This window comes from Meles meles, chromosome 18, assembly GCF_922984935.1.
Source record: "Meles meles chromosome 18, mMelMel3.1 paternal haplotype, whole genome shotgun sequence".
In the NCBI taxonomy this organism is placed as follows: domain Eukaryota; kingdom Metazoa; phylum Chordata; class Mammalia; order Carnivora; family Mustelidae; genus Meles; species Meles meles.
Window position 1 is genome coordinate 19,342,731 of NC_060083.1, and position 16,539 is coordinate 19,359,269.

The 16,539-nt window shown below is 50.6% G+C and overlaps 1 protein-coding gene across 2 annotated transcripts in view; it reads left to right on the top strand.

Annotated features, from left to right (window-relative positions):
• The window catches only part of ASIC2 (acid sensing ion channel subunit 2), a 978,722-nt gene that overhangs the window by 883,007 nt on the left and 79,176 nt on the right, over window positions 1-16,539 (top strand). For both annotated transcript variants that reach the window (XM_045983838.1, XM_045983837.1), the window contains exon 2: window positions 10,872-11,022. In XM_045983838.1, the coding sequence (XP_045839794.1) occupies window positions 10,872-11,022 (151 nt within the window). The remainder of the gene's footprint in view (window positions 1-10,871; window positions 11,023-16,539) is intronic.

A 16,539-nucleotide genomic window follows, 5' to 3' on the forward strand; every position in this document is an offset into this window, starting at 1 on the left:
GCAGTCTGATTAAATGACCAGAAACCCTCTGCCTTTGTGATCTGTGGCGGCTTTGAACATGCTTTGCTACTAACATTATATGCTCTTCAACCTCCAAGACCAGCCCTTGGGAAGACTAGAAGACAATGACATTCTCTGAGCACTTTCTAGAAAAACTGAAGTCTGTTTTCAATGAGAAAATATGACTTTGGTAAGAATATAGTAGTATGAGGATTTTAGTGCTATGTGGGTAGTTACCTATTTGATCTTTTCTTTTTTTTTAAATTATTTTTATTAACATATAATGTATGATTTTCCCCAGGGGTACAGGTCTGTGAATCATCAGGTTTACACACGTCCCAGCACTCACCATAGCACATACCCTCCCCAGTGTCCATAACCCAACCACCCTCTCCATACCCTCCTCCCCCTGGCAAACCTTAGTTTGTTTTGTGAGATTAAGAGTCTCTTATGGTTTGTCTCCCTCCCGATCCCATCTTGTTTCATTTCTTTTCCTTTCCCTACTCCCCAAACCCCCCACCCTGCCTCTCAAATTCCTCATATCAGAGAGATCATATGATAATTGTCTTTCTCTGATTGACTTATTTAGCTCAGTATAATACCCTCTAGTTTCATCCACGTCATTGCAAATAGCAGGATTTCACATCTTTTGATGGCTGCATAGTATTCCATTGTGTATATATACCACATCTTCTTCATCCATTCATCTGTTGATGGACATCTCGGCTCTTTCCATAGTTTGGCTATTGTGGACATTGTTGCTATAAACATTCAGGTGCATATATCCCTTCGGATAACTACATTTGTATCTTTAGGGTAAATACCCAGTAGTGTGATTGCTGGGTCATAGGGTAGCTCTATTTTCAACTTTTTGAGGAACCTCCATGCTGTTTTTCAGAGTGGTTGCACCAGCTTGCATTCCCACCAACAGTGTAAGAGGGTTCCCCTTGACCTTTTTTTGGTCAGCTTTTAGAATCAGCCCACCTTGGGATTATTTTCAGCCCTGGCATTAATTGGAATATCTGCTTTTCCTCTGCAAGCATCATAAGCCATCATTTGGTTTTTACTGATGCATTTTTTTTTCAATGCAGCCCTGTAGAATAATGTGAAATTAACCAGGAGAACAACAGAACACATTTCTGGTTCCCTCCTTTCCCCTCCTCATCCTACATCTGCCAAAAAGAAAAAAAAAAAAGGCAATTCCTAACAGGTGTGCAATGAGGCAGGTGCAAGAAGTGACTCAACTGTTATCTCAGGGTTGGTCCTCTAGGTATGAAACATACTCACACTGGGAAGTGAAGCCCGCCTAATCCCTGGGAATAGGTGCCAGGAGGGTGAGGGAAAGGTGAACATTCACCTGAGCAGAAATATCCAGCAAAGGTAACACAAAGTTCTCATACAGGAATAGCCATGGAATGTTCTAGAAGAGATCTAACACATCCTTGGGGAAAACCAAGCAGGTAATATATTCCTGGAAATCCAGCAGGCAGCGGGTAGAAGAGGGCACAGGGCTGCCCTCAGAGGATCAAGCAAGAAACTATAAAAAGAACTTGTTATTGGGTCATGACCCCAGGTACAGCCTCTGCCGGCTACATCCATCATCTCAAGAGTGACGAGAACTTGACTCAGAGGCGCCCTGCTCCCCAGAACATCCAGATGTGGTGGAACGCGGGGCTGCATCCCAGTGTGTCTGAGCTGCTGTGTCTTGAACCCATGCTGCCCCTGGTCTGCCCTGCCTGGGCACCAGGACAGCCTGGAACTGCAGGAATCATGTCAGTAAGGTTAGAAACAGAGAGTTAGGGCAGCAGAAGAAAATGATAACAAGACTGAGGACGTTTGCAACCATGCTCCTTCACTTTTTCTGGGCTTCTTTGCCTCCTTAAAGTCAGAGAGTCTCTCCTGGGTCCTGCTCCCCACATTTGGCGACAGCCGAGGGGGACCTCTTTGCAGTCAGCCTTGGCTCCCCAGAAGTGTGCTTTTTTGATTTAACCACTTGCCTTGGCCCTGTGACCCTATGTTTGTCATGGCAATCTGTTGGCAATGGGCAGATCAGCTCTGAGACTGACCCAGGCAGCCTTGGAGAGAACCAGGTACCAACGCCTACTGGTCACTGCATCTCTGTATTAATAATTATCTCCTATCTGACAGCTGAGCTCCATTATTCATTGTGTACAGTGTCTGGCACACAGTAGGTTTTCAACTCAGGATAGTCTGACTCCAAAGTCTGTGTTCTTCTGCAAATCCTGCCCACATTTTAGTAGAGCCCATGATTGTCTAGGGTATTAGGTTCCAAAAGAAAGAGCTGGAATGATGGGCAGGTAGGCAGGGCTCAGCAGACAACCAGAAGCCTGGACTGGCGCCACTGGTCTTCCCAAAAACATCAGCATGGCCCTTCTCAGACCAGGAGCCGGTCTAAGGGGTCTGTCTCCACCTGCTAAATACCTTGGTGTCACCCTCGCTGTGCCCAGCAAGAATTCTGCAACAGACCCCCGGAGCCCCCTCCATCACTGCTCTCCAGGCAGCTTTCCTGCCATGCCTTCCTACAGCACCTGGCACCACCCTCTCTGCAAGGCCATTCCTAGAGGGTAGACTCATTCCTTTATCTCCAACACCTGAGATGGTGCCTAGAACACGAGCGGCGGGCTGCGGATGTCTACTGAGTGAATGGATGAGACGTGACCATGGCCCCAGACAGAACAACATCTCAGATTCCATTCTCACAGCAGAATAACAGCTCTGCCCCTCCCCTGCGCCCGCTGGGGGCTTGAGCAAGTTGCAAACCACAAACAGAAACGTTCCCTGCCTGGGCAGAGGGTTTCTTTCCTCCACAGAGCACTTTCAGACCCATTATAGCCCTTTTGATCTTTACAGTTCTACTGAAAGGTACTCTTGCCAGCACTTCCGAGATGAAGGATCCAGAACCAACGCGATGAAATAGTCCCTACATCGGTGCAGAGCCAGCACTGGAAGCTGGGGCTGCCTGGTCCCCAATTTGTGCTTGACTTTTCTCTTCCACCCAGACATCTCCCGTAAGTGCCTACTACGTGCCGGGTCTGGAGCCAAGCACTGGGGATCCAGAGATAAAAATACCACCGCCCCCCTAGCGTGCAAGAGAAGACAGACCCTGGGGCCTTAGCAGAGATAGCAGCCAACCTGTCGCCGAATCTCATTTGAAACTTCCGTCAGGCCAGGGCCCGGCCCCCCACCAGCCAAGCTGCAGGTCCAGCTGGAAAGGCGTCTGGTTCCCCACATCCCATTTTGCAACCTCAAGTCGAATCCAATATGGGATTCTCCCATGAGCTGTCGGGAGGGATTCATCAGCAGAGGTCTGGCCTTCCCAGGGACTCTCCAGGTGAGCAGCCAAGTGCCTTCAAGTCGCCCTCTGTCTCTGTGAGTCATCCACCAAGAGCACATTTGCTCACAAAATGTTTGCATCGGAAGACAACACTCAGAGTCACCCATTCCTCCCCTTCGTGCTGTTTTCCCAGCTGACAGATTTGCAACTGCGGGATGCTCTTTCTTTCTGCACGGCGAGCACACATCCCCCCTCCTGCACGGTCTAAAGCTCTCTGGACAGTTGCCCAGTGGACAAGGCCCCAGCTGCACTCAGGCTCGGAGGGAGGAGGCAGGAGGGCCTCTTAGTGAAACAGGCACAGGAAATGTCACATCCCAGCAGTTGCATGCAAGGGTCCGGAAGAGAGGGTCACGTGACCATCTCATACATTCAATAATGTCAAGCGGACCTCTCACAACCCATGCACGTAGAAGGGAACATCAGGTGAACCACTCTTTAGCTGTAGGACCTTGGACAAGATATTTAGCCTCCCAGAGCCTCAGTTTTCTCATCTGCACACTGGGGGGAATAAGGCCAACTTCAGCGGGCTTTGTGAGCTGGAAAGGACAGAAAGGGTATAGAGCAGTCGGCACAGTGCTTGACTTGTGGTCAGTGCTCAGTGACTGTTCCTTCTTCCCCTTCCAGCCCAAAAGTTGCCTCTAAGGAGAATGATACTAATGATGTCTTAAAAGAGATGGTGGCCTCCTGGTTGGGAAGAGGTGACAAGTGGTTCCCAAGGGGCCATGTTCCCTAGGCTTCTTGGTTTCCAGGAATAGCACCCACCACACGGGGGTGCTTTCATGGGGGTGCTTTCACAGGTATTTGTTGTAATTGTAGGGAAAACACACTCATGCAACAGTCCTTGGAAGGAGAGAACTAGTCAGAAATTCCGTTGCAGGAACAGATGACGAGCAAGCAGAGATTTTAATAAGATACCTTGTTTAATAAGATATTTTATTTCCTGGAAGCCCAATGACCCATTTAACAGACGTTCTCACTTCCCAACTGTGTGAAATGGGTTTTAGGAGTTTGAAAGAGGCAAACCAAACAAATTAGACTAAATAGTTGGCTTTAGTACACATTCTTCCGAAAACAGCTTAACCAAAAACTTCAGTAACTCATTGAGGGGAAACTCAGTCAACTCGGTGGGGGGGCACTGGTGTGGAGAGGGAAAGACTGAATTTGGGAGGCATTTTGGAGCAGTACAATTTCATTTTCTTCAAGGGTAATAAGCAAGAACAGACAAGAAACCCACCGCCTAGAAGCCCTAAAGGTCAGGATTAACGAGGGGGCTGGAAGGTCTGAAGCTTGCAGGCTTAGCCGTGTGCTGGTGAGTGGGTATTTCAACAACCCTTGAGGGAACTTATACATAATTTATTTTCTTAAGTAGGTACATGGTGTAGAAATGTTGTTTGCACTATTAATTGAACCAGAAAACTGTGTCTGCGTGGGTATCAGCCATTCTTAACCTTTCCCAGCAAGGACTCCACTTTCCATTTCCCAGACTCTGTAAGGCAAGGGACCCCAGCAGGTCACGCCAATCCTGGATGCTTGCACCCGGGGCCAGCATGGGCTGCCAATCCTTCCCGTATTCCTGGACGCAATGCCCTGAGAAGGGGATCCTGGCCATTAGTTCCAGCCCCTGGCGTGGGCATACAGCAGGCTTTAGAGGAAGAGCACAGACCCAAGCTATCAAGCCCAGGTCAGATCTCGGCTCTGTCCCCAAGCTAGCTGTGTGACCCAGAGCAGGTCACTTCCCCTCTGTGGACCTTAGACTCCCATATGAAAAAGAGAGGTTTGGATGAGAAGATGCTTGTCCTTTTCCAGGATGCGTCTGACTCTGAGATACACCCCCCCCCCCCACTATCAGGTGGGAGATCCCGATGTTAGCAAGCTCTAATCTCACCGGTTGGCCGGGACCGGAGCAGATTGGGAGTGGGGCTGGTATTAGAGCCGTAGCTACAAGGGACAGGGGGCAAAGAGCACAGGCTTCAGAAGTAGGTGAAGACGAATTTTGCCCTGAGTTCTCCACTGACCAGCTCTGTGACCTGGCTCAGCCCCTCTGGGTCCTGACTTTCTTATCTGTAAAATGGGGGTGATAATACCAACCTTGGGGGCTGTTGGGAAATAGTAGTGATGGCAGCGATGAAGTCAACGGTACCCCAGGGAGGGTAGCAAACTCCAGAGCTACTCTAAGAGTTACGGGAAGGCAGTGAGACCTTCTCCCCATCCCCACATCTGTGTTCCTTTTGTTTAGAATGTGTCAACTTCAGATTGGTGGGATCTTTTCACTTTACCAATAACTGTCACAGTTCAGTTGTAATTCACGTGTAGATTTTCAAAGTGGATGGTATGCACGGCAACGTTTCTCTGTCTCCTCCAGAACTCCATGGTGCCCGTCATCTCCTGGGCTGCCCAGGGCTTCAGCAACAGGCTTAGCAGCATTGAGTAAGCAGTCAGTGGCACAGGGAGGTCTTCATCTCCTCTAACTACTTTGAGATGAGCTCGGTATTTAGGGACCTAAGCAGAGAGGACAGGAAGCCTCAATCCCCCGTTCAATTCATCTCGGCCTCCCTATCCACAACCCAAATGAAAAGGAAAAACCTAGTGACCCCTTCCCTGGTATGGATTCATAACTAGTCAAGATGTCTATTACATAATCCTCCAAACCAACCCACTTACATCCTCCCATGTAGGCCATCCAACCACGCGGCAAGGTTATCTTGCTGGGTTTGTCGATGAGGCAATGCACCAGGGACAGAAAATGCCATGTTCAGGACCATGGACTTGACAAGTGATAGAGAGCTGTCTTGATCGCATCCTGTCTGGCCCCAAATCCCAGGCTTCCTTCCTTGTGACTTCCCTGCTGATTAAAGTCTCACCCACAAGTCCCAGCCCTACTATCTACCTCCTGAGAAGCCTCAGTCTCTTCAACTGTGAAATGGGGTCATGATCACAAAATGCCTCCACATCGGGGAGCTGGACCATAATTAGGGAAGCGAGAACACTTATGGAAATGCCAAGCAGGGCCCTGCACAGAGAAGAGGATCAGGAATGGTTGGTTTCCTCTCCTTCATGGGGCCACTGGGTCCATAGGCAGTCTAAGCTGTAACACACCGTGCAAATGTTAGCAATGAAGGTTAATTTCAAGGGACTCATGTTTATCTCAGGATCCCACATACCCCTCACCCCCTGCTGCCCGCTCCCTCCTGGAGATCCAGGTTTGAAATGTACACCTTTAACTCTTACAAACCAACCCAACTGACTATAATTCTAGACTCTTAGCAACCCAGTGGGTCTACCCCTGCCATCCGCGATGGGGCTGTCAGCACTTATGGGAGCACGGAGCGATGCCTGGGAGGATGGCGGGTCTGAAGCAGCAGCGAGCTGGGCCTGACAGGCCAGACTTAAATAAATTGTATTTTCTGGCTGGGGACGATAAGACAAGACATCTGAAGCGTGTGTTACACTTACACATCATTATGCTCCCGAAATGGGGAAGGAGAGCTGCATCTTGTCCCAAATTTGTAGCAAAATTGTGCAGTGTATACAGAGCTCTCAGGCCTTTGATGCTGAGCAGAGAGGAAAATAATCCTCTCAGAAACACCAGGCAGGAGCCGCGGGCTTCGCAGCACAGTGAGGGAGGCTGGGAGAGGCCTGTAGCCAGCACAAGCCTGCCGCTGTCTCTGAGCCCCTTCTCCTGCCCCGACGAAGGTAGACTGTCTTAGCTCCCGAAAGGATTATTTCCTCTAATACCTTCATGCAGAAGCAAGCAAAAATGCTTAGGTACAATGAAGTGGGAAGCTGAGAAGGGCCTCAGCAGACAAAGGGAGGGGAGGGAGAGGGGGGAGGTTGGAACAAGTGTCAAAAAGGTTGGCCAGTGCCGAAGAACGCCTCCCAGAGGTGGGCAAGGGGATGTGGGTTGGCACACCCTGGAGTCCCTTTGTTCATTCAACAAAACAGACACAGCCCCTACCCTCTCAGACCTTGAAGTCTAGGGAAGCCATGTCCAAGAAACAGCCACATGGATAACCAGGTAGTTACACGCTTTGATATGCGCCATAAAGGGAAAAAACGGGAAGTGCGAGGTTTTAAGACATGACGTCCCCATTGAAATGGAGGCTGGGAGCAGGGACGCGGGGAGAGACTGACACCACAGGCCCCTGCAGAAGCCACCCCCAGGGCCCAGGGTGGGTAGTAGGCCTGGCGAGGGGGCAGCCAAGGATGGGGAGTGAGTCTCCGTCACTGCCACCACAAAGACTCGTCTGCTCCCTCCTCTGTAGGGGAGATTTGGATGCCCGAGGCTTTGGCGGTGCCAGCCCAGTCCCCGACACAAAGCAGGCACTGTGTCAATGACCAGCTGAAGGGAGCAAGCCCACAGAGCCTCCATCTCCTGTTCAAGTGGGGAAGCTGAGGGAGGCTTCTGTAAAGGAAGTTCAGACTAAACCGGTCCTTACTACGCAGCCTCGGGCAAGTTGCTTCCTCCCTGCCAGGTCCCCATTTCCTTCCCCATGAAGTAAGGAAGGTCGGCGAGATGGTCTGCAAGACCCCTCGGAGGTTCCGCACCTTGTCACCCCCTCGGAAGCTCACCGAGTGTTGATGCCTTCTCTCGACCCCACCCACCCAGCATGTCTGGGATCAGAGACACTGGGCTGGGTCCACCCTTGGCCCCAGTGGGTAGGGGGTCACATTCTAACCCCAGCCCGATACTCTGGAGCTCAATTACCAAGCGTGGGGGGTGGGAGAATTGGAATTTGCAATAATCCAGTGCAAAGCTGTAATGTACTTTTACTTACGAATCGCCTCATATAGATAGGTAGTTCATATTAGAATCAGTTTGGGAGCCATCAAGCCTATTTAGTGGATCTACAAAGAGAAGTCCTAGTAGAACACCCAGAAGTCACCCCAGATGTGTTCAAGCCCTTGCCGGGGATGTGCTATCTGTAACATTCTCTCCTCTGTAATTACGGTGGTCCCAGGGAACATCTCTCCGGAGGACAAATTCGTTAGCCAAGTCTAGTTGCTATAAAACAATAGCAATGATAAAGCTCAGGGTTTGGTTTTTGTTTTTTTTTTTTTTTGGAAAATCATGTTCCAGCTGTCCTCCCCCACCATGAAGCTAGGGGAGCAGGGCTTGGCTGTCCTGAAACAGTGCGGCAGGTCAGGGACTCAGACATTTTATACAGTGAAGAAAACGTGAACTCTGATGTTTTGCCGGGGCTTCCCATGGGTCCTGCAGGCAGGTAGCAGGCTTCGTAATTCTTTGCAATCCCCATAATCCTCGCACATAGGAGGAGCCCATGCCTATGACTACTTATGGGCTGATGGAAAAAGCAAGGCACGGAGAAGGAGACTAGGGCTCAGAAAGGTCCCAGTGACAAAGACCCAGGAGAGTGCAGCCAGAAAGAGCGTGCGTATTAGACATTCATGGATTTCGTATCTCAGCATCTCTACTTAATAGCTGTGTGACCTTAGGCAAGTCACTTAGCATCTCTGGGCCTCAGTTTCCTCCTCAGCACTATGGGAGCAGAAATTCCCAGAACAGTCGTGATTGCAAGAGTTAAAGGAGATAACATAGGTAAGTGTCTAGCAGAGTGTCTGGCACATCGTAGAAGCTTCTCTTCCTTCCTTCCTTCCGACTCTCAAGATCTGCATAAGAAAGGCAGCCTCCCACACTTGCCCCTGTGATTTATCTGCCCCCGCACTGAAGGATGGGAGGCCAGAGAGCCCCCCAATCCCACACCATGGCCTCCATGCTGCAGGCAGGAACAGCTCAGTGGAAGCACGGCCAAGGAGAGGTCTGGTCCCAAACCTCAGTGGCTACAGGAACCCAATACAGTTGGCCTGGCTCTCTTCCAGCCAATTTTGCCAGACGTAATTTGGCTTCCGCTCGAGGTTCCAAAGCAGTTATGTAAGCATAATAACCCATAGCATTTGTAGAAAGCTTTTATGGTTTTCAAAACACGTTGTGCATGTATTACCCCAGCTGATCTTCTCGGTAACCTTGAGAAGTGGCTAAGGAAAGGGCGAGAACTCCCATTTTATAGATGGAGAAGTTGAGGCTTGGAGGGTTTATTTGGTTCATGACTAATGAGTGGCAACATCAAACTTGGACAAAGATCTCTGCATTCCTTGCCTTGGGCTCTTCCCACACCATCACTCCATTGCACTACATCGTTGTAATTATGTAATCATCAAACAAAAGTGGCTCAAATACCTACTGGGTGCCAGGCCATGTAGCAAGTCCTTGGATTCAGAAGTGAGAGGCAGAGTCAAGTTCAGGAGAGATGTAGGACCAACTATTTGGGATGTGATAACTGTCATGGTGAAGGAGCCATGGGAACAGGGAGGAAGGACGTAGCCCAACTTGGTCCAGGGACTCAGGAAGGCTTCCTGGAGGAGGAGATGCATCAGTCCCATCTCAGACAACAGTTAGGAAGAGGAGTGAGAGGAGTTGCAAATAGCAAAAGCAGCAAATAGAAAGAAGTGTGTGAACCAGCAGGCTGTCTGATCCGATTCCATCCACCCACTCAGCACTCACTCATTCCTTCATTCATTCAACATATACTTCTGGAGCACCCCTGTGTGCCAGGAACCATACACAGCAAATAAGCAGGTGTAGTCCCTGAATCCACAGAGTTTCCCTTCTAGTGGATTCCCTTGGACACTGATGGGGAAGGGTAGGATGGAGTGGGCAGAGGGCATCTGTATGGTGGGCCTAGATTTAAGCCTACGGGTGCTGGGGATCACTGATGAATTTTAAGCACAGGATTAGCAAAGTGAGGTTTGCATTTCAGAAAGCAGGAGCCACAGCGAAGTTAGAATATGGGCTCAAGGAGGTGGTCTGGAATCCAGGAACCCAGCTCAGAAATTGCAGCAGCCCAGGCAAGCAATGAATGGGTCCTGAGTTATGGCAGTGCCATAGGAAAAAGGCGGAATGCGTGCCGGATGTAGAAACAGCCTTGACAGGCCTTCCTGGTTAATTGGACATGGAGGTAAGGAAGAGTGGACAGCCACTCTGAGGGTCTGGCTCAAACCTCTTGGAAGGGGGTGATGCTATTCCCTGGGACAGGAGTGCAGCAGAACCAGCTGAACCTGAGGAAGTTTGTTCCCACTGGGACTTGCTGAGTGTCTGGGGACTCTGGGTCCCCCTAAAGTCACACTCATCGGGCACTGTGATCAGTGAGTCTGAAGCCCAGGAGAGAGCTTGGGGCTGGAGGTACAGATTGGCTTACAAATGATGTTCAACATTTGGAAGATGGACAGGACCACCCGGAGCATGGGGGTGCTCAGAGGGAGAAGACACAAGATCCCATCGCAACGAACCCCAAAATGTGTCCATATTTTTCTTTGATACCTGAATCCTGCTTGGCAAAAGTCAGGCCATTAGCCACAGTGAAGAATCATGGCTCCTCCAGAGGGCTTGATTGGGATGGACCGTGGGGACTCTGGCCTGATGTCATCTCACCTCTTAGGTCTTACCGGTCTCTAGTCTGAAGTCACTCATGTGATTCTCTCCTTCTCCTCTCTCCCTCAGGTGTTTACAAAATATGGAAAGTGTTACATGTTTAACTCAGGCGAGGATGGCAAACCTCTGCTCACCACGGTCAAGGGTGGGACAGGCAACGGGCTGGAGATCATGCTGGACATTCAGCAAGATGAGTACCTGCCCATCTGGGGAGAGACAGGTGAGCTGGGTACGGGGACCGGGGCTGTGGGTGATGGCAGAGGGGTACAGGACTCTGAAAGATCAGTTTTCTTTGGGTGGGGTGTCTTGGCCCGGGCTTTGAAGGACGGCTCTCCATCAGCAGGACTACAACATAGAGGTGAAGAGTAGGGATGTCCCTCATGGACTGTGATACTCAGGGCTTCCTCAGATTTCAGTAGATGGGAGAGGGGCAGATGACAGGAATACGGGAAAGGGAAGGCAGATAGGCTGAGGGGGTTGTTGGGAAGGAGGAATGGAGAAGATATGATTGTGCAGGCGGGTGGCTTGATTTCAGGAGAAGAGGAAGACATGGACCATCTCCTTCCTCTTCTAACCATTTTGACTACCCCAACCCAGCCAGGAGGCCCAGCAGAAGGGAAAACATCTCTTCCCACTAGGGGAAGGTGGAGGAACTTGCTGGGTTGGAAAGCCAAAGGGCATGGACTCAGGGACCTGGCACCAGGCCTGCGTGAGCCCCTGAGGGACCTGTGTGTACAGGCCCCTGAGTAATTTCATCCACACATTCATCTATGTATTTATTCAGCCGTGTATATACTATGTCAGGCTTTGCACCACAGTAAGGACATTAAGGTGAAAAAGACCAGGTCCTTGATCACAGCCGAGAGGAGGAGACACACAATCACAGTCCAGTGTGACACGAATGTACCCGCACGAGGAGGACAGCAGCCTCCTTCTGGGTGGGGTGGGGTGGTGGGTGTTTAGGGAAAGCATCATGGTGCCCCAGGCATTTGAACAGAGTCTTGGGATTATCCTGGATTATACAGGGGGGTCCTCACAAGACGGGTGCAGGAAGATCAGACAGAGGAGAAGATGAGGGAACCAGAGATTGGAGTGTTATAGCCAGTAAGCCTAGGGACGCTAGTGGCTTCTAGAATTCCCCCAGGTGGAGAAAGTAAAGAGGTGCCCAAGTGTGGGACATGGTTGCAAAGTAGACCCAAAGCAAGAGTAGTGCTGTGTTCAGGGTGTCATAGCGGAGAGTGGGGAAGGGGGCCAAGGATAGGCCTGGGGAGGCGCCTCCATGGGAGAGGAGAAGGGAGAGAAGATTCTAGCAAGAAGGACACCCTGGGCCCTCAGATTAGAGCTGAGGTGAGTGGAGGCCAAGTAGCCCAGCCCCCACCTCTTCCAATCCCCACCCCATGACTCCTGGAGCCAGCCCCCCAATCCTGAGCTCTGGCCCTGACCATGCCCAGGCATTCCAGGCTTCTGAGAGCAGCCAGTGCTTCCACCCGGGAATGACTGACTACAAATTCTAAGCTCCCTCCACCACCACTCTTTCCTTCCATGACTCTCACTCGATCTCCCTGTGGGGAGAGGTGAGCATGACCACTTCCCTCACTGTGTGGTGGTCCTCCTGCTCCTACAACCAAGTAAAATGGTCGCCACACACGTCACTCCAACAGTGCCTTCCGGTGGCTCACCTCGGGCTGAATCCAGGCCATCTGCTGCTTACCGAGGAGATGCCTAGCTGGCTCCATCCACTTCTTTAAATTCAGTGCCCCTGCCTTCCAGCAGAGGGTGGTCTGGGTTTGTGCTGAGCTCTGGTGTCCCTGAGAGAGCTGACCGGCAGAGCTTGGCTTTCCAGAACATCCTTGAGACCAGTCTGTGTCCTGGGACCATGGGCATCTATAGACAACCCTGAGTCCTAGGAACTGGGTCTTTGTCTCCCAAAAGAAGCTCTGCCTTGCAGACACTGGAACATCTTTGCTTATCGAACCATCTGTGGAAAAGGGAGAAACAGTCAATAAAAACAGGTCCTGAAGACCTCATACCCACACCTTGACTACCGGTTAGTTATCTTTGCATGGTGATGGTGGATTTCCTGCCCTCTTACCTCGATTTGGGAGCAAAAGCAACATGTACACCCACACATGCACACACTCACACAATGCTAGGCACCTCGTCACACACATCTTTACGCAGCACAGCTCCCTGCGGGGTCTGGCCTTAGGCTGGAGCACTGGCCGCTGATAGCCCCTGTGGTTCCAACCGCAGGACCTGCCCCCTGGGACTATGCATTCTGCCTTCTGAAGCCATAGATGGATAGAGCAGGAGAGCTCTGAGATCATCTCTTCCAGCCAATCCCCTTGCTCCTTGGTGGAGGGAGAACTGAGGTCTGGTGTGGTGAGTTTCTAGACATCATGCAGGAAAGTCATGGCTAAGCCAGGGCCCTACTGACTCACGCTTTCTGACCATCAGTTAGCCCCAGTGGACCATAATCGTGCTCGAGGACCTGCTTTGTGCCTAACACCGTGTAGGGCATGGTCAGAGAGGAGAAGACACCAGACCCTGCTTCTCAGGAGCTCATTGTCTCAGTAGGCAGCCAAGCACTACACAGAACCCACAATAGGACAGCCTCGCTCCCGCCGGCAGCTTGAGCTATCCTTTATGACCCACCAGCCCTCCTCACTTAAACCATGGCCTCTGGGGCTAGGTGGCTGGGGAAGGAGGCTACATGAAGAAAGAGGGACTGAGAGCAAGGGCAGGGGCCAGAAGAAACTGGTCAGAGGAGAGATTAGTCGGTGCTGTCCTACAGAACTTTCTGCAGAAATGGAGGGAGCGCTCTCTAGCTGCACTGTCCAGTCCAGTCACCACAAGGGCGTTTTTGAAATGTGGCTCATGGGAATGAGGAGCTGAGTTTAATAGCATGTCATTTTGATTAATTTAAATTGTCATGGGTTGGGAGGTGGCTAGCGGCTACCACATTGGGGAGCAGAGCTTCAGACTGCTCTTGTCGCTTTCTTGGATGTTTGCCTCTACAGCCAGCTCCCACAGTCTTCTGGGACTGTAATATTCCTCAGTTCTGGCCTTCCCCCCACCAAGGCCATGAGGGGTAGAGATGGCCCTTTATCCCCCTTTACCAGGGAAAGAGGCTGAGGTCAGGCGACTTCACTCTGGCCACCCAGCCTGATGGCCTGAATCCTTACATCCAGGCTCCCTCGACTGGACGTTTCTTCAGGCTGAGAAGTCACTGAGCAATGATCACCTCTTGGACACTCTGGTCACCTCAAAACCTCTTGTGTCCTGGGCCGGTGAGGAGTGAGCTCCAGGGGGGTAGGAGTGAGGGGGACACATCCGCTGAAGGATGAGGTGTGGACTCTGACAGGTGAGGGTTGCTTGTCTGTGAGGCCACCTGAGGAAGCATGGCCATCTTGCTCCTTGCTCTTTGCTTCAAAGGACTTTGGGCACCATGAGGCCTAGTCCTGCCATGATCTTCTAGAGGGAGGTTGCCTTCTGGCCCTCCAAGCCCTGCGGCCCCACAGACACCCTCTTCCTTCCTTGACATTTCTGCCTCCTCTCAATTCCCAAGTCTTCATTGGAGATATCTGGGTGATGGCGGAGAAGAGACGAGTTAAAATATGGTGGTTGAGGGAGTAGCCACAGACAGCTTGATGGCAGGCAGTGTAATAGGGCAGGAAAGTGCCATTATAGAGTCAGAACCAAAATGAAATCCCCAGCTCTTCCTTTACAAGCTATGTGGCTGAGGACACGTGAATGGGCCTCCCTGTCCTCATGCCTAATAGAGGTCACCCACGCAAATAAACTGATAGATTTGGGGGATGGCTGAAGGAAACACACGAGAGCTCTCTGCAGACTGTAGGCAATGGAAGGGTGATAATGATGACCATAGCGGGGTGGCGGGGGGGGGGGGGTCATCAAACTCTCCCAGAGCCAGAGCCTATGCTAAATATCCCAACCCTGTAACAGAGGTCCTGAAGTAACTCAACATCTGTAAATCTCGTTCTGCTCAAAGCAGAGCCTCTGGGACACCCTTGCCTTGCCTCATGGACAGCTTCATTGCTCAGAAATTTAAGGGAGCAGTGAGTGAACCACTCCTTCGGGTGTAATTCTGGCAGACAGAGAGGACCTTTGATGCCCAAGTGATTTTGACAAAGGCGCCCCCTTTGAGTGCCCCCCCCCCCAGCCCTATGGGCTCATACTTAGTGAAGCAAGATGACTATGGGAATTATCTAGCGTCCTTTCCTCCAGGCTGACAACACACCACACCAGGATGCCCTCTTGCCCAAACAACCTTGTGCAAGGCACCCTGGAATGATGCCATTTTATTTTATTTTATTTTATTTTATTTTATTTTATTTTATGATCTTATTAATTTGACAGAGAGAGAGATCACAAGTAGGCAGAGAGGCAGGCGGTGGGGATGGGTGGGGGGGAAGGAGTCTCCCTGCTGAGCAGAGAGCCAGATGCGGAGCTCGGTCCCAGGACCCTGGGATCATGACCTGAGGCTTAACCAGATGCTTAACCTACTGAGCCATCCAGGCGCCCGGAACTGTGCCATTTTAAAGAAGACAGGATCTGTCTCATATGGACCTATCAGTATGGGCCCTGTGGAAGGTCGAGATTGGGGATATTCCATGTTACAGGAATAGCAAGGATCTGGAGACCCTGCTTAGACAAAGTGAAACACATTTATTCATGGCGGGGATTCTTAAACATGCTACGTCATGAACATCTGAGTAGGAATATTGCAGGCAGCCTTTATTTCCCAAATGCCTTTGACCATGGAAACCTTTCTCACGGAGGAGCTCACAAAATAGAACGAGGACAGAAAAACCATCCTGGACTGGAGAAGTGCAGATTTCATGGCCAGCGTTTTCTAAAGGAAATTAAATTGAAGGCAGGTGGGAGGTTGTTAAAAATGAAACTCTGTGTCGATGCCTCTGAGTAACTTCAAAAGATAAAAGACATAGGCAGTGGGTTATCTAGGTTGCACACGAGAGAAACCGAATTCAAACAAGCTTAGGCATAAAACGAATTGTATTGCCCCCAGAATCCAAGGCAAGCTTCAACAGCCAAACAGCGGGCGAGCAAGGATGCAGCATCAGAAAAACCAGGGCTCAGGCGCCCTCGGGGCTCTGCTTCTCTCGCCTCTCTTCTCTCTGAGTCACTTTATTCCCCCTCACTACACACAGGTCCTTTCCACACATATACTTTTTTCACACATGGCTGCCAATAGTTTTCTATTTTACACGTCCTATCCCCAGCCAGAGACTATTCTGATTCTCTCCTGGGTCTCCTATTTATAAAAAAAAAAAAACAAAACAGGAAAGGAAATCATTGGTCAGTTGGGAGTCCACATGTGGACCACTCAGCAGTGACCAGGGGAGTGAGATCACAGAAGGATCCAAGAGCCCTGAGGAAGTTGGGTGGATAGCAGCTGGGGAAGGAGTTCCCAAGAGATAGCCCCTATGAAGGGCCATGCTGGGAGAGGTAGGGCTGAGGTAAGGATGGGTCACCTCTGAGGAAACCGGAATTGGTGTACAGAGAGCTCTCAAATGAACTCAGATTCTAGAGAGATAGGCTCAAAAGTTGGAAAGACCACAGATAAGCCTCCTCCCTTTCTCCTCTCCCTCTTTCCTTCATTCATCCCCTGCAAAAACACTTCTTATTGAATGTAATCTGCCTCAATTTCTCCAAATCCTAGTATTTCGAAAAATGAACCTGAGGGGCACCTGGG